Source organism: Melanerpes formicivorus, unplaced genomic scaffold, assembly GCF_026170545.1.
Source record: "Melanerpes formicivorus ecotype bairdi unplaced genomic scaffold, bMelFor1.0.p_v2 SCAF_1, whole genome shotgun sequence".
Lineage (NCBI taxonomy): Eukaryota > Metazoa > Chordata > Aves > Piciformes > Picidae > Melanerpes > Melanerpes formicivorus.
In genome coordinates, this window is record NW_027142353.1 from 17,607,570 (window position 1) to 17,633,864 (window position 26,295).

The 26,295-nt window shown below is 37.4% G+C and overlaps 1 protein-coding gene across 10 annotated transcripts in view; it reads left to right on the forward strand.

Annotated features, from left to right (window-relative positions):
- The window catches only part of DOCK9 (dedicator of cytokinesis 9), a 135,224-nt gene that overhangs the window by 82,206 nt on the left and 26,723 nt on the right, over positions 1 to 26,295 (forward strand). For 4 of the 10 annotated variants that reach the window (XM_068165429.1, XM_068165982.1, XM_068165344.1 and 1 more), the window contains exons 28-39: positions 5,319 to 5,465; positions 6,132 to 6,215; positions 7,490 to 7,601; positions 8,071 to 8,249; positions 9,085 to 9,201; positions 10,349 to 10,469; positions 11,182 to 11,315; positions 14,393 to 14,507; positions 16,006 to 16,072; positions 18,623 to 18,670; positions 20,449 to 20,585; positions 24,210 to 24,325. In XM_068165429.1, the coding sequence (XP_068021530.1) occupies positions 5,319 to 5,465; positions 6,132 to 6,215; positions 7,490 to 7,601; positions 8,071 to 8,249; positions 9,085 to 9,201; positions 10,349 to 10,469; positions 11,182 to 11,315; positions 14,393 to 14,507; positions 16,006 to 16,072; positions 18,623 to 18,670; positions 20,449 to 20,585; positions 24,210 to 24,325 (1,377 nt within the window). Of the gene's footprint in view, positions 1 to 5,318; positions 5,466 to 6,131; positions 6,216 to 7,489; positions 7,602 to 8,070; positions 8,250 to 9,084; positions 9,202 to 10,348; positions 10,470 to 11,181; positions 11,316 to 14,392; positions 14,508 to 16,005; positions 16,073 to 18,622; positions 18,671 to 20,448; positions 20,586 to 21,102; positions 21,147 to 24,209; positions 24,326 to 26,295 lie in introns of those variants that run through there. The other 6 variants (XM_068165811.1, XM_068166066.1, XM_068165665.1 and 3 more) reach the window with 3 other exon arrangements.

The following is a 26,295-nucleotide window of genomic DNA, read 5'->3' on the forward strand; positions in this document are numbered from 1 at the left end:
ATTTAAAAATTAAAAATAAAAAGGAAGAATGTTTATTAGTTTCGTTACTTACCTGACAGTACTGAAAGTACTCTCTATTTTAGGGTATTCAGCTCTGTGAGAAGGATACAGTTTCTATAATTACAAAATATGATGCATCTAGACAAGGCTTTCAAAATGCAGGTGTAAAACTTGTATTGTTTGAGGAAGGCTTCTCTTTGATTTGGTAGATGATACTCTTGAAAAACAACTACATGATGGTTTTATCATAGAATCAATAAGGTTGGAAAAGACTCCAAAGATCATAAAGTCCAACCTGTCACCCAAGACCTCATGATTACTAGACAATGGCACCAAGTGCCATGTCCAATCCCCTCTTGAACACCTCTAGGGACAGTATCCCACCACCTCCCTGGGCAGCCCATTCCAATGCCTAACAACTCTCTCAGTGAAGAACTTTCTCCTCACCTCGAGTCTAAACTTCCCCTGGCACAGCTTGAGACTTACGTGGCTAAACAAAATTTATGTAATTTTTCCTGATTTCAAGACACCTACACAAGTCCTTACAAGTTTGGAAATGGCATATTGGTTTAAAAAAAGACTTCAAAGAAACCACTAACTTACTGCCATGCAAACCCACTTCCTCAATTTAATTTTAACTTCCTTACAGTAAGGATTTCATTCCTAAATTGAGATCAGATGGTGGATTAAATAACTGCAGTAAAATGTAATTTTTTCAAGCAGGAAGCTGTGCTAACAAGCCAAAAGCAAATACAATATGCTTTTCAGAATAACTGCTACTATATGTGGTTTTAGTATCTTCCTCCATGTAATCTTCATCTCTTTGTCTAGTATGGTATACAGCCATCAATGAGCATTCACATTGCTACTAGGTTTTGATATTTTTCTAGTTCTTAATTATTACTGATTTTTCTTTTCTCTGTAAGTACTACATTGACTTGTTTCCTCAAAGCTAATGGGTCTGTACTGACTCATGTAATTCCACTAATAAATTCTATTTAGAGAGCACCAGCATACATGTCTAAGGAACAAATTAAATTTTACAAGGCTTTTGTTTTAGGGAAAACAGAGTTGGTAAAGAAAGTGTGTCAGTTATAGATGCCTTAGACTAACTTGATTAGCTAGTGCTATGGAAATACAGTGTGTATTGGGCTAGGCATAACCGTTACTGTTAGTCAGAAAGATCTCTGCCTTTATCTAAGTTATATAAGTAACTATGTGAAGACACTGTTTTTAATTTTTTTTTTATCATAGTATCATTCAGGGTTGGAAGGGACCACAAGGATCATCTAGTTCCAACCCCCTTGCCATGGGCAGGGACACCCCACACTAGATCAGGCTGGCCAGAGCCTCATCCAGCCTGGTCTTAAACACCTCCAGGGACGGGGCCTCAACCACCTCCCTGGACAACACATTCCAGGGCTTCACCACTCTCATGGTGAAGAACCTCCTCCTCACATCCAGCCTGAATCTCCCCACCTCCAGCTTCATTCCGTTCCCCCTAGTCCTATCACTACCTGAGATCCTGAGAAGTCCTTCCCCAGCCTTCCTGTAGGCCCCCTTCAGATACTGGAAGGCCACAATTAGGTCACCTCGGAGCCTTCTCTTCTCCAGACTGAGCAGCCCCAACTCCTTCAGTCTGTCCTCATAGGAGAGGTGCTCCAGCCCTCTGATCATCCTTGTGGCCCTTCTCTGGACACGTTCCAGCACCTCCACATCCCTCTTGTAATAGGGGCTCCAGAACTGGACACAGTACTCCAGGTGGGGTCTCACAAGGGCTGAGTAGAGGGGGAGGATCACCTCCCTCGATCTGCTAGCCACGCTTCTCCTGATGCAGCCTATTTTATTTTTCATGGTGACCGCTAGTAGCAGAAACTTAATGGCCTTGGGTTTGCTGTACTTGGAAGACTGCAAAGTTAATGTTGTGATTGTGCTATAAATTAAATGTTGTACAAACTATGGTGTTCTGAGATGGATTTCTTAGGGTTTGTTATGAGCATAGTATCACATAGAGTGTCACAATATCACTAAGGTTGGAAGAGACTTCAAAGATCATGAAGTCCAACCTGCCACCACAGACCTCATGACTAGACCATGGCACCAAGTGCCACGTCCAATCCCCTCTTGAACACCTCCAGGGACGGTGACTCCACCACCTCCCTGAGCAGCCCATTCCAATGGTGAACAACTCGCTCAGTGAAGAACTTTCTCCTCACCTCGAGCCTAAACTTCCCCTGGCACAGCTTGAGACTGTGTCCCCTTGTTCTGGTGCTGGTTGCTTGAGAGAAGAGACCAACTCCCACCTGGCTACAGCCATCCTTCAGGTAGTTGTAGAGGGCAATGAGGTTTCCCCTGAGCCTCCTCTTCTCCAGGCTAAACAATCCCAGCTCCCTCAGCCTCTCCTCATAGGGCTTGTGCTCAAGGCCTCTCCCCAGCCTTGTTGCCCTTCTCTGGACACGTTCAAGTGTCTCGATGTCCTTCTTAAACTGAGGGGCCCAGAACTGGACACAGGACTCGAGGTGTGTCCTAACCAGTGCAGAGTCCAGGGGCACAATGACTTCCCTGCTCCTGCTGGCCACACTATTCTTGATACAGGCCAGGATGCCATTGGCCGTCTTGGCCACCTGGGCACACTGCTGGCTCATGTTTAGGCAGCTGTCAATCAGCACCCCCAGGTCCTTTTCTGTTTGGCAGCTCTCCAGCCACTCCGACCCCAGCCTGTAGCTCTGCATGGGGTTGTTGTGGCCAAAGTGCAGCACCTGGCACTTGGATTTGTTGAATGTCATCATGTTGGATGCTGCCCATCTGTCCAGTCAGTCGAGGTCCCTCTGCAGAGCTCTCCTGCCCTCTAACTGATCAATGTCTGCTCCCATCTAGTAGTATGTTACTTAGACAGGAGACCGTTCATTGTATGTTTAAATTTCTGAAGGCTGGTTTAGGGATTATGATCTTTCTTTAAGTGGTATTTTATATCAGCTTGTCTATTACATGAGGTTATATGATTGTATACATCTGAAAAGCCTTGTTCATCTTAAGCAATTTTATCTTCTCTACAGTTGTTTAGATAAGCTAAAAATGTGTATGATTTCCTGTAAATTAAAGTTTTCTCTACCTCTAAACTGCATGGTTGTCAACATGCATTTTGTAGAAGATGGTCTAAGTAAATACTGACCCCTTTCAAAGAAAGTACTAACTGCTAGATTTACAAGCCCCATAAATACAAAATATTTTTGCTAGCCTTTTCCTGGCTTACTGGCCAAAGTAATAAATGGCATATGTATTCTGATACTTCCTACTTAGGAGATCTGATAAAATATGTATTTCTGGGTACAGCAAAATTATTTCTATAGCAAGATTTTTTATTATTTTTAAGAAAGCATTTAGTTGCTGTCCAACAAAGATTTGAGTTACAAGAATATTGTAGGACACTGACTGGCATAGTCACAAACACAGCTTTTAATTTTTAATTAACGTTGTTGGGGAGTACCATATATTAAAAGCCTTATTTAAAGTGCAAGGTTGACAGCTCAGAGAGATTTTCTCCTATCACAGGTGTTCCCTAACCTGTCTCCTTTGTGTAAGGCTGGGGCTATTTCATCTGGATCTTCAGGCTCTTGCTCTTGGGGAGAGCTATATGTTAAAGGAATGTAGTGTACTCCTGGGCTGAGACAGCTGTAGATGTTAAAATGTTAGTACGTTGGAAATAAGCATGCTCTGGTGTCTCTTATGCTGTTAGCCAAGCCTTTGTTGCTCACAAGTTCACACTGCTGCATAGCCATGTGTTTCCAAAACACAAACTGGGCAGGATTCTCCTTACACAGCTTTGTTTTGCAAAGAAAAATAAAGCTGCTTGTGGGCTTCTAGTAATGAAACTCCTGTCCTTGAAAATAGGAGCAGAAGCAGCATGGCTGATGGCCAGCATCTACAGGAATGTCCTCCCTTGTGTTTGTACCCAGGCACAATGCATTGTGGTTTTGGCACAGGTCCTGAGCTTGCCACGAGTATGAGGAGTAATACGAGTAAGAAGGAGCTCAAATCTTGATCTGTGGTTTGGTAGACCTCTAGAGCTGGCATACTGTCTCTGGGTGCAGAAATATCTTTGTGTCTTTGCATTCCTGAAAAGCCCCCTTGGAGAGGTGAATGTACACATGGCACTTCAAGACATGGTTTAGTGGGCATGGCAGTCTTGGGTTGATGATTGGACTCAGTGATCTTGGAGGTCTTTTCCAACCTTAATGATTTTATTATTTATACAGAGGTCTTTTTCAACTTTTTTTTTTGTTTAATGTAGAACTAGAGACTTTGAACTACAGTTCAAACACAAATTGTGTCATCATCCATTTGTGCAGGGACTTATCTGCCTAGGAATGCTGCATTCAGTATAGTTAAAACTATTTCAATAAAGTATTCAGAGCACTTGGATGTTTTGATTTCAATTTCAGTATGAAAAGACACACTGACAGTACATTTGACAGTTTTTGTCAATGTCAGCTTCTTCAGCGTAATGCTACCTGTCATTAAGTCCCTTCCAACAAAAGACAGAATCTTCGTTAAAGGTAGTAAAACATAGAAAACTGAAAGAGGCTCTGCAGTGCCAAAATTCTGAAGAGAATGTGCTGACTGATACTGATCAGAATGTACAAAATTAGCTTAAAATAATACAGATGGTGAGTGGAAAGGAGGAGATTGATAACATAGAGGAAATCTTTTAATTTTAAGATAATTGGCAAATTACCTAAAAGCAAATGCAAGCAGTTTGTGGAAACTTAAAAAAATGGAGAGTAAGATTCAGAAGTTTGACAGGTCTAATATTTGAAAGCACTGATGAACAAGAGAAAGAAGCATGGCTGAGAAAGGCAAGGAGAGTTATTAAAAAGAGTTGTGGAACAGCAAAAACTGGGTGTTCTGAAAGACAGAAAAGAGAATCTGGTAATGCAGTTCTTATATGTGAACCTGCTTTGGAAAGGAAGATAGATAAAATTAAAGGATTCCCTTTAATTCTCAGCTCCTGTCATCAAACTTATAGTATAGAAAAATATGAATGCATTGTACTTACAAACCTTTATATATGTGCTTTTGTCATCAAAGGCTGCTTTGCTTGAATTTTACAACAGGTGTTAGTGCATGCTGTAGTATTTTCTTTTAACCAAACGCTCTTTTTCTAGGAAGTTCAGGAAAACCTTGCATTTAAAGAAAATGCTGCTGTAAATGACTTTGTCTCCACTGTCCCTGTCAAGTTATTACTATCTCACCTAAAATACATTTTCTGTTGTAATGTTACAAGCTGTATTAAATATCATATATTATTTTATTTCTAGCTGTTGAGAAACCAGAGGTTTTCTGCTTCCTTTCATCATGCAGTTGAAACAGTGGTTAATATGCTAATGCCACACATCACTCAGAAGTACAGAGACAATCCAGAGGCTTCAAAAAATGCAAACCATAGCCTTGCTGCCTTTATAAAAGTAGGTACACAAGCAACTTGGGCTCTGTGGTTACTGTTTTGAATAATGCTGCTTCTTCCTGGATTTTAAAGAATGTTAAAGCCAACTCATACAAAACTGAATAAGCACAATGCTTTTAGAATATAATTCTATATACAGGGTAAAATGCATTGAAGTTATAATTTGCATCTTCTGTAATCAAGACGACAGCTGTTCAAAAGTTTGTTGCTTTATTTTTAAATGAATTTATATTTTATCCAAAATTTGTTTTTCTTTCTGTAAAAATATTGTTATTTTGTAATTCTACAAAAGCTTTCTACATTGAGTAGTGTTTTACTTGCATGCATGATTTTATGTAGACAGACTTACGGTGTTTTTTCCTTTTACAGACAATAAAAAAGCAAAGACAATGGGAAATAGTAGATAAAGCCTCTAGTGGCATGTAATTTTAATTTCTGTCAAGACAGAGTTCTTCTTATTTGTAATTTGATTATATTCTGCACTCTAAAGGGAAAATTTTGTATTCATGCATGTGTACCTAGATTTACTTTGGTTAGTTTTTTATATATAATCAAATTGAAATAATAATATGTTCGAAAAATAAACTTATTTCATACAGAATTTTAATTACTGAGCACTGAGACAAAACTAAATTAGTTCTTCCTTGGTTTTGCTTGTTTTCTCCAGAGGTGTTTTACTTTCATGGACAGAGGCTTTGTTTTCAAGCAAATCAATAACTACATTAGCTGCTTTGCCCCAGGAGATCCAAAGGTACTCAATGTTTTTAAACTATTTTTAGGACCTGTCTCTTCTTGATGCGTGTGGATAGAGTCCTGTTTTAAGTCTTCAGACTTTTCCTTGGATACATTAGAAGTCCCTAGAACTTTTTTTTTTTAAATCAAATCACTTATTCATATTTTCATTCCCATCTTCAGGTGCAACTTGACCACCCTAGAGCATGTGTAGTGCAGAAGCTGTGGGGGCTGGAGGTGCAACACTAAGCAGAAATTTTAAGCATGCGTGTGAAAACAGTGTGGCCAGCAGGAGCAGGGAGGTCATTCTGCCCCTGTACACTGCACTGGTTAGGCCACACCTTGAGTCCTGTGTCCAGTTCTGGGCCCCTCAGTTTAGGAAAGATGTTGAGTTGCTGGAACGTCCAGAGAAGGGCAACAAAGCTGGTGAGGGGTTTGGAGCACAAGCCCTATGAGGAGTGGCTGAGGGAGCTGAGGTTGCTTAGCCTGGAGAAGAGGGAGGCTCAGAGAAGACCTTCTTGCTGTCTACAAGTACCTGAAGGGAGGTTGTAGCCAGGTGGGGACTAGTCTCTTCTCATACGCAACCAGCACCAGAACAAGAGGACACAGTCTCAAGCTGCTCCAGGGGAGGTTTAGGCTGGATGTTAGGAAGAAGTTCTTCATAGAAAGAGTGATTGGTCATTGGAGTGGGCTGCCCAGGGAGGTGGTGGAGTCACCATCACTGGAGGTGTTTAGAAGGAGGCTTGATGGGGTGCTTGGTGCCATGGTTTAGTTGATTAGATGATGTTGGGTGATAGGTTGGACACGATGATCTTGAAGGTCTCTTCCAACCTGGTCTGGTCTCTATTCTATTCTATTCTATTCTATTCTATTCTATTCTATTCTATTCTATTCTATTCTATTCTATTCTATTCTATTCTATTCTATTCTATTCTATTCTATTCTATTCACTAATGTTGGAAGAGTGGATATCTAACAAGTCTCTATATTTACAATAGTGGCAAAAGCACATACCAGATATCCAAATATTTTTTTTTCTATGCATCCAAACTTTTCTTAGATTAATGAATAATCTGCTAGTAAACTCAAGTAACTTTGAACTGTAACTAGGACTTTAGCTTGTCAAGTGTGAATTATAATGGAATTATTTTGTACTGACCTGGAACTTTGACAAGTCTATATCACTCATTCTGCAAGACTAAGAGAATTCATTCTTTTCTGTTAGAAAGCTGGTTTTAATGTTACCTAGATTATTGCATCAGCTTAATTTATACTTGAAAATTATCTTTTCAGACTCTTTTTGAATTCAAATTTGAATTTCTCCGTGTAGTCTGTAATCATGAGCACTACATACCTTTGAATCTACCAATGCCATTTGGAAAAGGCAGAGTTCAGAGATATCAAGGTAAATTCTTCCCAAGGAGTGTATGGTATATTTCTGAGATGTCTTCTTTTTATTATTAGAACCATGGACTAAAAGTGAAATTCTGCTGCTGAGGTACAACTGAATTCCAGAAAGATGGAGTATGCACAACATTTGTGCACTGCGTATAGTGCCTGTATATAGGTTTAAAATTTGAATGTGGAGCTCTAAGATGCTCAGATAAATTTAATCAGAATGTTTTTGAATATTAGACAGTATTAAAATCTCTATGTATTTTTTTTCTAATATAATTCAGATTTCTCCAGCTTCTGCTGATTGTGTGATAAATGCATCATTATGCAGTGAATTGGGTTAGGGATATATGAGTAACTATGTTTATATGTACGAATTTGTCAGTAACGATGGAAACACTGTCGTTCAGCGTTAAGTTGATTGACAAACTCTTTTAAATAATATAATTCCTTACATAGGACTTGTACTTTACTTCCAGACCTTCAACTGGACTATTCATTGACTGATGAGTTCTGTAAAAATCACTTCTTGGTGGGACTGCTTCTAAGGGAGGTGGGCAATGCATTACAAGAGTTCAGAGATGTGCGGCAGATTGCTATTAGTGTGCTCAAGAATTTGATGATAAAGCATTGCTTTGATGACAGATATGCTTCCAGGGTAAGTGTAATGCTATGGTAGTGACACCCAATAGTAAAGATTAAATGTTTGAATATAGAGAAAGTTTTCTTTCACACAAAACTTGTTAATTTGCTATTTGCAATGCTATTTTTTTCAGATTACAATACAATTGTGTAATGTGTATAAATATACAGATATGTAAATGTGATAAAAATATGTATGAAAATGGTATCAATCAGCCTGCAAGTTCTAGTTTTTTTAGCAAATGAAAAGCATCACAAAGAAACTCTTAACATAAGTACATATTTATTACATTTTAGCACAGCATAATCTTAACTGCTGTTATTAAAGTAATAAGATTTTCATAAACTTTTTAAAACCTCTTGTTTCATTAAATATTAGCTTTTAATATTTGGCATTTGTCCTTCCATCATCTAGTATTTGTAATAAGAGTATATGACAGTTATAAGTCATGGTAGCAAATTCTGAATGATTTTTACTTTTCTTGACTTGAAGATCAAGTGTGCTGTGGAGAAGCTGTAAAATTTTAATGGAAGTTGCCATTAATTTATCAAGCTGACATTATATTAATTTACTTAATTAGTCTTAGCTGAAATAACTTTAATTCAGAGGTTTTTTTTTCTGCATTATTTTGTAACAGGAAAAAAAATCACTGACCCTTCTGTAAATTAGAGTGAAATACAGTGATGATCATTGCTTTTACTTTTTATGAACTTTTGAATGTGGGCTCTGCCTTGGCAAATATTTATTGAATGCTCTTTCTTTTGTAATTTAGGAGTGAATAGCTTTTTACCAAAAAAAGTAATTAAACATTAATCCTCTAATTTGTTAATGAATTGCTAAAACTTTTTAGAGCCATCAAGCAAGAATAGCCACAATGTATTTGCCACTCTTCGGACTGCTCATAGAAAATGTTCAGCGAATCAATGTTAAAGATGTGTCTCCGTTTCCTGTAAATCCTTCCAGCAGTGTAAGTGACCATTTCTGTTTGGTTCTGAATTATTAATATCTTAATTTATTGGTAGTGTGTATATGAAACACTGTATACTTCTGGCAGAGGGTTTCAAAAGCTTCAGAATTCTGTGAGCTCTTGCTTTTTCTGAGTTTAAAAGCTTAGTTTCTCTTTATGGGTTTGGGGAATGCTAGGCTGCACAGATTGCCACAGTGTCATTCTAATGCTGTGTAACATCTTGCTTTTTCTGTATCTCTGGTGCCTGTGACCGTATTTCAATACAAACTATGAACCACACAGGATTAGACTTACTGTATCTTTTTGAGTGCTGATGGAATGGTTCATTTGAAATAAAAAATGTCAGTTGTTTCTGTTATTAAATGGCTTTCTGTTTGTATCTGTTACCCAGTTTTGTTACAATTTATGTGAGGAGAGTATTCATTAAATGATCTATGATTTTTACTAACAAATTACACTTCAGACTGCCTACTAGTTTGTATATGTAGTTTGTCTCTATGCATGTAGATCCTGACGTTAGAAGCACTTGCACATACTTCATTTTTATGCAGAAGAATACTCCTCCAACATCTAACACACAGAGAATTAGTTATGTTTGTTAAAATCCTGAGAGTTTCAATAGTTGCTGTTGCTCATCAGCAGAAAAGATTCTGTTTTGGTGATAGACCAACACTGAAATAAATGGATCACAGGAGAAAAAAAAAAATTAAAAAATTGGTTAACTTCATAGTAATAATAGAAGAATTTTTAACCTTTAAGGAGTATGCTTTTGGAACAGCTGTAGTGTAAGAGGGCTACATGAGAAGAAATTCAAACTAAATTTGTGAAGCTGTATCTTGATATATAAAATTGCATACAATGATTGACTCTAAGATTTAATAATTAATATATTTTAATTTTGTCCATATCTTGCTGTGTTCCATTTTGTATTAAGACAGACATTCACAGTTTCCTTCCAACAAGAGAAACATTTTGTGCATTTGAAATAAAAGTAATTTGGATCTTTTGGAAACACTCTGTTTATGGTGCTTAAAATTCAATGCAATGTTAACTTCCTGATACATGTTAAGCTCTAGAAGATGAAGTGTGCCGTATTCATGAAGTTCATAATGCTGGAAAATATTAATCACTTTTTCCTCTTTTCCAGAGTGCAAAGGACGATGCACTTCATTTGCCAACTGCAAGTCAGCTAGTAACACCACAAAAATCAGGAAACACATTGGATAACAATCTTCCTAAAGATTTATTTGGTGTTATCTCTGGCATTGGTAAGCACTTACAAATTAAACTAAGCTAATTAAAAAGGAGCCAGTTTCCTTTTACATTTGTTAACCAGAAATAATTGTTCTGTGTCCAACTTCAGTTACTTTCGGCATACATACTTGAATATTACTGCTGCTTTCCTTAGCAGAACCCAAATGCAATCAGCTGTTCAGCACAGGTCAGAATTCAGTCTGTGCATAAAATCTTTCTTTTGGGATCTTTTTGGTTTTGCTTTTCTGCTAAAGCAGTTTCCTGAAGAAAGCTGATTTTTCCCATAGCAAATGTGACAGTTCTTGTCTTGCTGAAGAGAAATAGGAGACAAGACTAGACTTAGTCACTTATGGCAGGAGTGCCATAATCCATGCTTAGTACATGGTCCTAGAGACCACCTCTAAGTAGAGTGCTACTTAGGCGCACCTGTGGGCATCCTCCTGTCTGTCATCTTAATGTGTTTTTCTATTCATTTATCTCTACTGTAATTGGTTGTACCACTTACTAGTCAATTAGAAAGGGAAGAGAAGTTTTTTAACTGTACGTGCCTTCATGTGAGTATGTGTATTGCTATGTTTTTTGTGTAAGTCTACTTGTAGTTGTACACAAGTCTGTGTGTATGTACATGTACTTTGATGGTCTAGAATAAGTTTGTTATTAACTAAATGGATTTTTTTCAATATATGCATTTTTTGAGATATTTTTACTGTTTTTTTTTTTTTCCAGCTTCCCCATATACCACATCAACTCCAAATATTAATAGTGTGAGAAATGCTGACTCCAGAGGCTCTCTCATAAGTACAGACTCAGGAAACAGTCTCCCAGAAAGACACAGTGACAAGAGCAATTCTCTTGACAAGGTAAAAAAAACCCAACAAAGCCAAATCCCTCTCCCTCCCCCACAATAATTTTGATTCTCATAGGAGTTAATGAGTTTTCTAGAATAACTGTAGACCAATATTTCCTATGTGGTTTGGGTTTTTTTCTGTAAAATAATTATCATATGAGCTTTTTTGTATTGTATTTATTACACTGTTTTGCACAAACTACAAACTAATCTTCAGTGTAGACGTTCACTGTAGAGCAAGCAATTGTTTGCTAGAGATGAAGTGTGTTGAATTTTGCTTGGGAGAGCTGAATCGTAGTTAGGGTGGCTTCTTCGATTTTGTGGAGACTTTCTCTCCTTCCTGTTCAATACACAACATGTGCAGTATTTTAATTAAAATGTTGACAAACCAGTTGCTGTGCTTTCTTTAGGTGATTTATGTTATATTAACTTCACTTTTCAAAATCATTCCACTTAAAAGCTATTAAAAATTAGAAGCTCTGGCTGCAGCGGCCATGAGATATTCAGCCATGTCTTTCTAGAGCTTGTGTTGATACTGATCACATTTAATTTTTTTAGACCTTGTTGTGCAAATCCAGCAATGTTAACTTTTTCCCCTTGACTCTGACATGCCTTCGTGTGGCAGAGAGAGAAGCTTCTCAGAAGGCACTCTGCTCATGCTATGCGCGCTAATGGAGAAGAAGAAGAACATTCTCAGCTTGCAAAGAAAAACCGTGTTACTATGGATTTTTCACTTCTGACAAATCCAACCTTGCCAGAGAAAAATTTGCATGCTGCTTTTTCTCTTCAGTTACAAGAAGTACTTGGTTTTTGTGCTTGGTATAGTTACGCTTCTAAGTGAAGTGTGTGATCAGTAGTTTTGCCGCTCCTTGGCAACAGTCGAATCTCAAGCCAAATATGTAAATATAACCATGTAAAATACCTTAGTGCCAAATGTGGAATAGCTCATGTACATGATTTCATTTAAGCATAAAAATCCAATCAACTTAAGTACAGCAGAATTTAAGTCTTCAGTAGATCGAATAAACCTTTGACATTGACCAAGAAAGAAATATCTTGTACATACACTGTTGCTAAATGGCAATACTGTCATCTATTACTTAGTTGTCATGTTGTTAATTACTGAGTGTAGTGTTATTACCAAGTAAAAGAGTTTTCAAAGGAGTCAACATCCTTTGAAAATTCTGCTCTTGTCCGCCAATTTAGGTAATACTGGATTTTTGTTTTGCATGCTGTGATTCTTTTCCCTGAATAATACTTAATCCTGGCTTCTTATTTGTTGCTTTCCAAACTTCATTTCTAGTAGATCAGTTGAGTGCACGTTACCTTCAAGTTTTTGCTCATTGCTTGGTACTGTTATTGAAGAGATGTGGTTTTGTTCTAGTTTTCTTTCAGAATAACCTGTAGAAATATTCTTATGGAATCAGAATTGGCTGGAAGTATATCCATTTCTATTTTAATATCACATACTTTTTAGGTTATTGACATGATTTTAAATTAACCTTTCAGGTAGCTATAGTGCTAGTTTTATCCATGTACACATTCAGCTATTTTAATGGAAATATTATCTAGTGCTCTGGACTGTACCTGAAAGTCTAGGAAACTCATATATAGTTTTTACTCTGCCACCCATTAATTGCCTGATGTACTTGAGTATCCATAAAGCTGTATAATAGTACCTCCTTGTTCACCAGAGATATTTCAAAGAATCTGCAATAAACAGGCTTATGTAGGCATCCATTTCTTCCTAAATTGTTGTAACTTCTGGCTAGTATTAATCATAGTTTCACATTCAGTTTCACCACATATCCATTCAATGGCTAGTATGTGACACATACACAGAGATTGTTTTAGGACAGCAGCTCTTACCACTCACACAGAATGTGTAGAAGGGCCTAGCAGGTAATTGATGTGTAGCCCTCAAGGATTACCGTGTCTCCTGCTTTTGGTGAGGAGTGTTCCTGGAAGGGTTACTCTACCCTTGAAGTATCGGCACTTCCCCATTTATTTCTGAAACCAAGTACTTTTCTCCTTTGAATCATACCTTTTTATTTTCTAATTTTGATATGAAGGCTTTTTTCCAACACTGGTATGTATCCTTAAAAAGTTCAAGGAGGCAAGATGACCCACAGAGTACCACAGATCAGTTGTACTGAATTGCTGACTTTACAGAAAACTTCCTGCTTAATTTTCCATTTGTGTAAATGGCCTCGTTTTGGAAGTGACAATTAGGCTTTAAAAAGGGCATAATTTCTTCTTTAAACATTTATATATTATGTCTCTAAAAGCCTCAGACTGAGGATTTTGCAAACACTTCCTTGTGTGGAAATTCTTGTGTGGGTAGGTCTTTCCCTAAAGTTAGATTTATATATTGTCACAGTTTTTTCCCCCTTTTTTTTTGTGCTTCCCACTGTGCAAGATCAGTTAGGGAATTTTTTCCTTTTTGGACAGACTTTGGTAGTGAGCACTGCTGATTAACTTCCCACAGCGGTAGGAATCACATAAACAAATAAAGCAGTGGCAGTTAAGATAAAGTTATCTTTTTGGTAGTTAATCTTCCAGGATGCAATACTATCACCACTCATATATGTTTTTCTTGGGGTTCTTACATCTTTAAATGGAAATAGCTTTAAGAGTCAGGTCTATCTACAGTTCAGCATAAAGTCTCTTCAAAAGCCAAGGTGCATGTATGTATCACCCAACAGGAGCATTTATTTTTGAAGCATTTAATCTGAGCAGCAGGAGCATGCCTGATTCCTACAATATGAGTATCTAGTGTATCATTAATAATCACTGTTCCATAACTTTTCCTCTTACTCCTCCCCTGGGGGGGGGGGGGGGGGGGGGGCGAGGGAGGGGTGAGGGTGGGAGGGGAACTCATACAAGGAAGAAAATGAAAATAAACAAAGGTAAAGAGGCTTACTTTGGTATACTTCATGTGTGTAATTTGTGTTTAGTGACCTGTGTATACATGAAACATTTTTGTCACCATTCTGAAATCCTTTTTCTGTTGCAGGAATAAAACATTTTTAAGCATTTTAGTTTGTCAGTTTAAGAACCTTTCAGCCAAAACACATGTTTTCTTTTCAGAACCAACAGAGCAGCTCCTTAGGAAGTTCTGTGGTTCGATATGACAAACTTGACCAAGCAGAGATCAAAAGTCTGCTCATGTGTTTCCTTCACATTTTAAGAAGTATGTCAGAAGGTAGGTAATTGCACCTATTTTTCATAAATTCAAAACAATGTGTTGGATTTATGCCTGTGACTTTAATATCTTTTAAAAATCAGCAAAATATTTTAGGTGTAGGTACCATGTTTTGCTTTACCTTCAAAGGTGTGTGATTGAACAAATTAAACTCTGACAGAAACCTACTAAGCATTAAATGCTCACTATTCCTTCAAAGTGTGAGTCTAACTCAAGAGCTTGGTAAGGAAGTGACTATTTCATATGTGATTGTGCAGTCTGTTTGCAAAATGGAGGTGACCATCTATCAGTAGAGGAATCTTGGGCTAGTCCACTCCAACATTCTGCAGAACTTCCTGTATGACAGGGAACTGAATTTTTTGATTGCTGTATATTTCTATTTCTGGAATGGAGATGTTGGTGCTTCTCCATTCTCCTGAGTTGTTTGTGAGATGAGTTTTTGGAAGAGTCATATTATCTCGGAGAAGCTCGTGGAGCTGTAAAATCACAGCATGAGTGGCAAATCTCAGATTCATCTCTATTGTTGATCAACTTTTTTAAATGCAATCAAGTGCATTTTGCTAAAAACATTACTTTTTTCAGTTTGTGTGCTGGACATCAAAAATAGTTAATTTATTTTCTATGCCTGTTTTAATGGTAATTTCTGAAAATCAGATTTATGTAGTACTTATTACAGGACAAATAATTGAAAGGTTTATAAGTATTCAGTAACCAATCACACCATTACATGTTCATGTAATTATATTGTTATGTGCATTTTAATGACAAAGAATAATGACTAAACCCCCAGTATGAAATAAATAAAACCCCACTTTGAAATATGTGAAAATTAGTCAAAATTTCTAGGAAATTCAAATGAAAAATTGCATAAACAGTGGAGACTTTTTGCTCTCAGTTCTCCTGGAAAACAACAGCTGTCAGATAAACATTGCAACACATCTTGGTAATAATTCTGGATTTGTTAGCTAATTTCAGACATTTTTGGCAAAAGAAACCACATCTTGGCTACCTGACTACAAGCTTTGTGAAAAATAAGTAGCCATTTCTGAAATCTCTGCAAATAAAGAGACTGACACCCACGCTGAAAACCTGTCCATAGTAAAGTACTGTACATTTAAAAAAGAATGAAGCATAACTTTGGATTTAAAAGATGTTGAGACCCGTTGATAAAGATGCAAGTTAGAAGTTATAGAACTAACAGTCCAAATTACTCTGAAGACTTACTATTTTTACAACACTACAGTCACTGCTGACAATTAGTACTATTTAGAATACGAAATTGTATGGGAACTTTATGGATTAGTTAAAAGCATATTGTAGATATCATTTGGAGAATTGATACATGCTTCAAGAAAGTAATAGCTGTCTGTACCCTCCAAGACATATATAGATTCTCAGAATTCTCATTATCTGAAAACTAAGAATTGGTGTTCTCTCTTCTGCATATTTTGTGTGTTTGCTGCCTTTATCCTGGTTTTAATGTTTTTCATTTTCCTAGATGCATTGTTCACATACTGGAACAAGGCCACAAAATCTGAACTCATGGACTTTTTCACAATTACAGAGTAAGATTTTTTTGTTGAGTTTGTCACAAAATCATGTTTTCCTGTGCTGTTAAAAACATGAGAGTGGATATAAGTGTGTATATACATCATTATTTATTTGCTTGAAAAAATACTGCCATGTTGGTCTGGTTAGAAGTTCTCCACTTGATGTACACAAATGCGTGTCTGTTCAATTCCGTGATGGTTTCTGGAATTGGAATCAGAGAATTTGCTTTGGTTGGAATAAAATCAAGTCCATCAACCTGATACTACCATTAAGCCATGTTCTGAAGTGTCCTGTCTCCTCCAGGGACAGTGACTCGACCACCTCCAGGGCAGCCTATTCCAATACCTGACCATGCTTTCAGTGAAGAATTTTTTCCTAATATCCAATCTAAACCTCCACTGGTGCAGTCTGAGGCCATCTCCTCCTGTTCTATCACCTGATACTAGGGAAAAGAGACTGACCCCCACCTCACTCCAACCTCCTTTCAGATAGTTGTGGAGAGCAATGAAAACTGCCCTCAGCCTCCCCTTCCCCAAACTAAACAATTCCAGTTCCCTCAGCCATTCCTCATAAGACTTGTTCTCCAGACCCTTCATCAGATTTGTTGCCCTTCTCTGGACATGCTCCAGCAGCTAAATGTCCCTCTTGTAGACAGGGGCCCAAAACTGAACACTATATGGGAAGTGTGCCCACTAAGAGGGTCATTTTGTTGTAGAAGGAGATCAAATTAGTCAAGCAGGACCTGCCCTTCGTGAACCCATGCTGACTGGGCCCAGTCACCTGGCTGCCCTGCACATGCTGTATAATGGCACTCAAGATCTATTCCATGACCTTCCCTGGCACTGAGGTCAGACTGACAGTCTGTAGTTCTCTGGGTCTTCCTGCTGGGCCTTCTTCTAGATGAGTGCCATGTTTGCAAATCTCCTCCCTGGTTAGCCAGGATTACTGGTAAATGATGTAAATTGGCCTGGTAAATACTTTTGCCAGGCCTCTCACTAGCCTTGAGTGTATGCTGTCTGGATTCATAGGCCTCTCACTAGCCTTGAGTGTATGCTGTCTGGATTCATAGGCTCGTGTGTATCTAAGTGGTGCAGCAGGTCACTAACCCATCTCACCTTGCATTATGGGGGCTGCATTCTGCTCCCTATCCCTGTCATACAGTTCAAGGGGCTGGGTATCCAGCTAACAATTGCTTCTACTACTAAAGACTGCAGAGAACTTTTTCTGAAAAATTTAGAATCTGAAGTAGGAAAGAAGATGCCAGAAAGGGGAATTGAGGTTAGTTTGCAAATTGGGTGCGAAGTTTGGGGGAGGTAAACACTATTCTCACTCTGTAGTTTGGAGGCAGCTGATCTGCTTAAAAGCTGAGTTGAAGAGACTCTTTGCCAGTCTTCTCCCTCAGTCTCTTGGCACAGTGAAGAGAAGGTCTGAAAACTGTTTTTCAGTTCACATTTACTCGTTAAAGAAGAACTTCTGGAATGTTCTTTCTTACCTGAGGGACAAGGGAAGTTGTGTTAAATATTTTGCATTACCAGGATAATTACATAGTGTTTCCCAACAAATAAACTTGAAGATGAAATAAAAATCTTTATTACAGTCTCCATCCACATTATTTTACTTGATTCAAAAGTGTGACTTGGAGTTTATCAGTCATCGGTGTTGTCTTCTTACCAGTCATGAAGTCAAGCAGAGACACCTGGCAAATTAGGTCTTACTTTCAACTTTCTTTCTGATCCAAAACTTGTAGTATTAATATTCCTTGATATATATCATCATGCTGAAATACAGTATAGGTTTCAATAATTACCTTTTTTCATGGAGAATTATTCTGGAGGATTTTTATCATTGTCTTACTGTGAAAGCGGATTCCCTTTGGAAAATCTGTCACAAACCCTGTTGTCACTCTGGGGAATCTGGAGACCTTAAAACAGCAAACAAAACAAACAAAAAAATAAGCGAAAAACCTAACCTGTAACCAAGAGAGTTTAGGCTAATGGGGGAAAAATGGTCAAAATATGTTGCCCATATCTTGAATCTTTATATACATTTGGGAAAAATGTGTGTGTATATATATTTGTATAGTTGGTTATCTCTTTGTTTCCATTCTTTGTTACTTGTCCTCATCCTCATTTCATACGATGAAATTCTGACTTTGGTAGTTATGGGTAAACATTTCTTCTCTAAAAATATTAAACATCAATATAAGATGAAGCTCTTGAACTCACTGTTCACAGTTTTCTAAGGTGTTTTCTTTTTTTCACCATTTGGCCCTACCTTGTCACTTGAACTCACACTAGCTGTTTTGATTCAGGTGTGCTCTGGAAGCATTTTACATGCTTTTAATCCCAGTTTGCCCAAAACAACAACCCTTGGTAACTGGATTCAGTAGAGCCATATCCTTGGCTTGGGGACTGGAAGGGAATTTTAAGGGTGAGAGGAATAAAGAAGTTTTACGGTGTAAAAGTATGAAGTTAAACAGAAATAGCAGCTGAATAATTCCAATACACGTAAATCTAGAAAAGATTGTTTTAAGTGTCGCTCTCTGACTTGTGTGTTCTCTGCAGAGTGTGCTTGCATCAGTTCCAGTACATGGGAAAACGATACATAGCCAGGTACTGTGTGGAATTTAAATTTGACTGTCTTGTCCACTAAGAATAACAGTGTGTGCAATGTGCCTTGAATGTCTATTTCAAATATATTGCATGAGTAGAAGAGTTATTGTGGAATGATACATAGCAGTTTCAAGTAACTGGTTGCTATATTAACAAATCTGTATCCTGTCTGGATGTCTGGTATCTGTTTAATAATGGTATCTGTGCTGTGTTTATTATTGATTCCTTCAAAATACACCCCTTAATGCTATCTTTTACAGCATTTTTTTCCTTGAAATAATGTTATGTTTTATAAACTTGGCCGTGAAACCATGTCCATTGAAATGTCTAAGAAATTTTATATTTAGTGTTCTTTTTTTTTTTTTTTCATTGAAAGGTGAGTAATGAACATTCCAGTGCTGCAGGTTTTCAATTTGAAGTCCAAAGTTCTGTTAGAATCCTGTATTGAACACTGTTTAGGAGAAAAACCTATAGATGTCGAAAACATGTACTAGATCATTTGAATATCTTTACATTAATATGGTTTCAAGGGAAAGTATTTTTTAATAAAGGAGAATATATTGACTTGTGGTTGATGTGGTAGTCCTGTTATAATTAAACTTGTAGGCTTGCAATATTGTCCCTCTTAAACTCAATGAGAAAATTATTGCTGACTTTGGGTGGTAAATCATTTAAACTAAAATACTACTTTTTGCAGGGTTGAATTCAGATTTAATGCTGTGTGAATCTCTTTCTACAAACAACAAACTTGACTGACTGTCTCTTTGGAGATTTTTCAGAAAAAAAAAGGGGTATGTGCTCACATACCCTGAAATAAACTAAAGCTAAAACAAATCTGGCACTCTGGTTTTGATCGTAACCTTTGTGTTCAAAGGTCCTTCAAAGCCTGGATTTCCAGGAGTCTCACGTTCAGGCTTTTTGTAAAAATTCTTCAGTTTGTTTGACTAGTTTGTAGAGAGGATGACCACACTTCCTTTTTGTTTGCTGATCACCTAGTCTGTGTGCTGCATGTTAGCGCTCTAAACGTTAAGCTGTTGAGATCATCAGGTGTTGCGCAGAGATACTGAACTCTCCCGGTAAATGTAGCTTTCTGGTTTTTCACACGGCCATGACACTGAAGTCTGTCACGATCAATGCACGTACTCTTAAAATGCACAACTGACAGCGAATGAATGGGAACTGGGAATTCTGTAATTCAAGCACTGGTTTTCATTTTTCATCAGCTCTGGTGGTGGTACACAATAGGAAGTTAGCCTGTACTGATTGCTAACACAGATCACTTTTCTGTTTTCTTCACTTGACTGCTGCAAGTTTAACAAAACATATGGCTCTTCTCCCTTCCTGCTTGGGTAAGAGATATATGATAATACCCCTACTAATTCCTGCTCTCATACTACCTGCATGGTTTCTAATTTTACTACTGTGTGTACTTCTAACTCATTTCTAAAATTTTTGCAATCAAAATAGAGGATTTGGGTTTGGGCTCTGAATATTTTTCAGAATACTTGTTCTCAAATATTTTATATTTTCAAAAGCTCTGAAGTCAATTCAGCACTTCAAGAGTGACTGCCTATGTGCTTTTGCTTTCACGCTTCGAGGTTTTATGAAAGAGTTTGCTGTGATGCTCTTATAAAGCTGCCTATTTCTGTTCTATAACAGTAAATAGGTTGCATTATAATTCTTTCTATAAAACTTCTTGGGCTTCACTAACACTTCCTGTCTTGCTGCAATTTGACATGTCTAACTTTTGCTTCTATCCCATTTCACTCATATTGCAGGAACCAGGAGGGGTTGGGATCCATAGTTCATGATCGAAAATCTCAGACATTGCCTGTTTCCCGTAACAGAACAGGGATGATGCATGCCAGATTGCAGCAGCTGAGCAGCCTGGATAACTCTCTCACTTTTAACCACAGTAAGTCTCATGACACGGTAACATTCATCATCCTCAACCAGTACCACAACACCAGAGACAGTTCCCAGAGCCACACCAGTGCATTTCAACAACTTTTATTGTTCTAGGTTCAAACAAATAGCTGGAATCAGTCAATGGTCATTTACTTCCTCTATGACAGTACAATCAATGCTGGCTGATGCCATAACATGGAGCAGGTTAACCACAGCAAATTTTAAAATTATATTTTCTCCTTTTTTTTTTTCAATTATATGCACTTCACCTGTGTGCTGCACACAGTTACAAAATTTGGTAATTTTTTCTGTTTTCTCTGTTAAAGTTTGGAGTTTTTCCCCACTTGGTCTTTTAAATGATCGGTGTAAAGTACAAATATGCAGTCTGACCATATCTCCATGTTCTGACATTGCCTAAGAAGAATTAAGTTTCATAGAATTTCTGTGGAGATTGTGAAGCCCATGATTTGGTTCATCTTGAAGTGAAAAAGCGTCCAATAATGAAGTGATTTTTCTGTTTTCAGTGTGAGAAAGATATCAAGTATTCTTGGAATTTCTGTAGACAATGGTAAGATTTAATCAGGTTGAAGTCAGCTTGCACTAGACTGCTGCTGTCTTGAAAACTAAATCTGCTTGTGGCCTATCTTTTTAAACATGCTGCTCTTAAATTGCAAAATATGCTGTCTGTAAAATATCCTGAGGCACAATTTTTCAATTTTCAGCTTCAGAAGCCAATTGAAACTGTTTGACTAATCCAGTGAAATGCAACACTGGTACTGGAAAGAATTGCGTGTAGTAATTGAATTAACTGTATGTTCACTGTGTTCATTCTTTTATTTCCCAAAGCATATCTAACTGCCCCTTAAAATCTTTTAGCTCATTATCAATAACTTAAACCAGCGTTTAGCCTAATTGCGCAAATTCCCACATGTTGTTGTGGAAAACCAAAAGAACCACCAAATTCCACCAGACCTCTCTGTTTGTGCAGGCGTTCTCATGCCTATTGAAATACAAGAAATGCAATTCTGTGATTTTAAAGATGTTACAAAACTGTCTAGTTGTCCAAAAGACTTTTTTCTTGTAATGAATCTGATACTCCTTAGAATTTTTTGATACACAAAAGGTTATTTCAGGCTCTTATGCAAAGAGATTGCATACTTCCAGAACTTGGCAGAGTTTAACTAAATTTTAGGACACAGTGAGCTGAAAGATTTTAATAAATGCATGCTCATGTAAAAATAAACTTTCTGTTCTTTTCCATCTGAAGGAAATTATGAAGGAAGGTGTCTTACTCAGATAACTTTGTATAAAGTATTCCTACAGGGTTTTTTCTTCCAAATGTCAGACATTTAATGAATATCAGGGTATTCCACCTTGTATTGATCAATGTTTGTTACAAAGTGAAAATGGGTTGCTTTAAAAGCCGTATCAAATGTGATTTTTTTTTTCCTGCAATCTTGGGTCTTGTTGTTATCTAACTTTCAGTTTTGTTTAGTTGTCTGTGTGCCTGCTTCATATATCCAAAGTTGTTTTCAGAACTTGATCCTATGTGGGATGCATACAGGAGGGATGTATCTGGTAGAGTTAGTTACTTTACCTGTGTGTAAAATCCAGATTCTTTGCCAAGAGACTCGTGTCTAAATGTAAATTATAAACTTAGTTTTTCCTTTTCCAATAATTTAAGTGAGGGATAGAACTGAAGTAATGGTCTACGTGATATTTCACATCTCTGAGAAATTTCAGTATAGCTTTGTGCTGAAGTCTGAAAGAACTAAACCAAATTTCTAAAGCATCTCAATCAAAACTACAAGGATGTAGATTCATGTGGGAATTGGTGGGGTGGAGGAGAGGAGGATGCTCAGTAGAATAGTGGCATGCAAACATACTGAAATAGAAGAGAGAAACCCTGATATAGCAGTCACTGCCAAGCTGTCATTACAGGTTACTGTTCTTAGGTGGGTTTAAATCCAGTTACTCTTCAGTAGAGGAGTATATAGGTACATGTTCCTGTGCATATCCTGGTAGATGTCCATATTACACATGGTAAATTACATGTGAAAAGTAGAATCCAGTATGGTTGTTATACATGAAAGATGCAATATTAGCTTCTCTACAATATCAGGAAATTGAAACAAGGATAGTTTTTGGCATGTATGTGGAAAAAAAAAGCTGCTAAATCAGTCTTTCAACACAACCAAATTGAATATACCTTGAAGTTTACATCCTGCTCAAAACTTTGGTCTCTAGTAATAACACAGAGCAATCAATCAATTATTTGTTGGTTTGTTCTAAATTATTTATATGCAAAAAATTAAGTGTTTGGAATTCTGTCCATTAAGTGCAGTTTTTTCCTTAGTATTTTTAACAAACCTTGCATCTTTCCTCTTAACTGGAAGAGCAAATCAATTATTTCTTTAAAGGATATTTTCCCTGTCCTCAATGCAATTCTCAAAATAGTTGTCCTTTCTTGGTATCTTCAATGTTACTGAAACAACAGGCTATCTTAAGGACTTCTGACCACCCAAAGGTGACAGCTATGAAAAAGTATTGTTTTATTTATTTAAGGAAAATAACACCTTTAGTAAAAGAAAAATGTGTCAAACATCTGTTAAAATTTTGCTTCCAAATGCCAGTCATTCCTTTCCATCATGGCAGAGGTGAGGGATGCACTGTAACCACAAAGAAAACAGGAGGAGGAGGGAGGAGTGTGGGCAGAGACAATGCAAAAGATGATAGGGAAGCGGTGCATACTTTCTGATAGAACATGTAAATCCAAAGAAACTGGTGGCTATGGGTCTGCTTGCCTAGTTCAGCTAGGGAAGGATGAAGGTGGAGAAAGAAGTGGCCCAAATACCATTGTAAAAGAATGTCATCTCTTCTCTTCTCTTCATGGTCTCAGCAAGTTTGTCATGCTTGTCATTGATTTAGTGATGCTGAGTTGACTGTAAATCTAACACAATCCAGATCAAATTCTTGTAAAGCAACCAGGGCACATTTGTCAGTTTAGTTCTTGAAGATCAATGCTGGAAAACCTAAACAACATGCTATAACCAGTACATTATTTCAGTACACTATGAAGCTAGAAATGATCGAATATTTTGCTTTCAGTATAGAGCTATTACACAGTATTGATACAGAGCAGAAGTAAATACTTGGATATTAAGTTGCATAAGAAGTACATGATTGTATGCCTTCAACTCCTACTGCCCTGTATTTTTATAATAGCTAGCCTATGACTGACTTTGAGATCACTGAGAACATTACCTATAGTACCATTACATATTTTCAGCTGTAATTCCATCATATTGCAATACTTATTTTAAGACTATAGATGTGTGTTTATACAGTGATGTACTTTTCTATATATACACTCCTGCTTACTTACATACATGTAAATATGAAACATCAGACACTTACTGCTTTAGCTACTATTTAGTGCTTCTATTGTTGACATTTGTGCTTAATATATTTTATGATCCTATGCAAATTATGTTATTTTTCTGTATTGGATACTAACTTCTGTCAGGCTTTTGTACTTGTTAATCTTTCCCTAGTTCTGTAATCATTTTGGAAATAAGAAACATTTAAATTAGTATGTTCAGTACTGACATTTCATTTGGATTTTCTGTAGGCTACGGCCATTCAGATGCAGATGTTCTTCACCAGTCTGTACTTGAAGCAAATATTGCCACTGAAGTTTGCCTTACAATTTTGGATACTCTCTCATTATTTACAATGGCCTTTAAGGTTTGTTCTTGACTTGGTGTTGCATGTCCCATAATTATTTTTCAGAACAAGTATATCTATTTTTTTTAATTAGGTTCATATAGTCTAGTAGTATTGCATTGTATTTCTAGCATTTCTAGCATTTAATTGGGTCATGTAAAAGCTGGTAACCTCTTGCAGCAAATCAGTTTGGTTTCAGTTATATCTTGCAAATGGCACTCAGCAGTGGTCTGTGGGAAAAGTTCCTTCCTCATGCTAACTTCAGAAAAGTGTTCTAGAAACTTTACTGCCTACCTAATAAAAGTGGTAAAGCTCTCATAAAGGCCATGTGAGGTGAAAGATCTATTGTATGACAAAACCATAATTGGACATTATCAGACTTCTATATTAAATCATTCATTGATTAACAGTAATTTGGTTTGTACTTTTTTGGTAGCTTCATTTCAGTTTGTCCACTGATAAGAATTCTTTTTGGTTTTATCAGTTACTGTAGCTCTCCTGTGGAATATTTTTTTTATAGCACACCTACCTCTCCTGTCTGTTTTTTTGAGCTTTTCCAAACACTAACGGTTAAATCTATAAAAAGGAGAGGTGATAGCTCTAGCTTGTTTCTCCCCTAATTAGAGCAGTGTGTCCAGATCCTTGCTTGAAGATTCAGATTTACTGTCTCATCTTTAATCTAGTTATGAAAACATGAGCTTATTTATAATGAGGTTCTTTTTATTAGTAATTTAATTAGACAGAATTTAGAGCCAGTTCTTCCACAGACTTCATGAAAGAATTGAAAATGAAGTCTAGAGAGGTTTTAGAGATTTAAAGAAGAATAAGCAATAATCTTTTAGCTATCATCTGCCTGTCACGCTTGGAATGACAGTCCTTCAAGTTTATCTGCCCAGGTGGCCAAGAAGGCCAATGGCATCCTGGCCTGCGTCAGGAACAGTGTGGCCAGCAGGAGCAGGGACATCATTCTGCCCCTGTATTCAGCACTGGTCAGGCCACGTCTGGAGTCCTGTGTCCAGTTCTGGGCTCCTCAGTTTAGGAAAGATATTGACTTGCTGGAACGAGTCCAGAGAAGGGCAACAAAGCTGGTGAGGGGTTTGGAGCACAAGCCCGCTGAGGGAGCTGGGGTTGCTTAGCCTGGAGGAGACTCAGGGGAGACCTTATTGCTGTCTACAATTACCTGAAGGGAGGTTGTAGCCAGGTGGGGGCTGGTCTGTTCTCCCAGGCAACCAGCACCAGAACAAGAGGATGCAGTCTCAAGCTGTGCCAGGGGAAGTTTAGGCTGGATGTTAGGAAGAAGTTCTTCATAGAAAGACTCATTGGCTGTTGGAGTGGGCTGCCCAGGGAGGTGGTGGAGTCACCATCACTGGAGGTGTTTAGGAAGAGACTTGATAGGGTGCTTGGTTGCATGGTTTAGTTGATTAGATAGTGTTGGATGATAGGTTGGACTTGATGATAGAATAGAATAAACCAGGTTAGAAGAGACCTTCAAGATCATTGCGTCCAGCCTATTATCCAACCCACCTAATCAACTATACCATGCAACCAAGCACCCTATCAACCTGGTTAATTCTATGCTATTCTACTATGTTGAGTGAGTAGATATGAATATACTAAAATTATCTGCAATATCCAAACAAAACAGGTTCTGTTCAACAGCTTCTATTCAATCAGGTGCACTAAAATACATAGAATCATAGGATGATTTCATTTGACAGAAACCTTGAAAGATCATCTAGTCCAACCTTCCTGTCATGGGCAGGGACATCCCCAAAGCTTGAAGCTCCACTGAGTTGTTCTGGGTTGCAATTCACATTATCAGAGTGGCTTTTATGGAGGACTGCCTCCTTAAGTATTATTTTATTTTAATATTGAGGAGCACCCAAAATTCTTAGGACTATGCTGAAATTCTTTAGGCTTGGAAAATTTATTTTGCATCTCCATTATTAAAAAAAGAAAAAAAAAAAAAAAAAAAGAGACATCTGCAATTA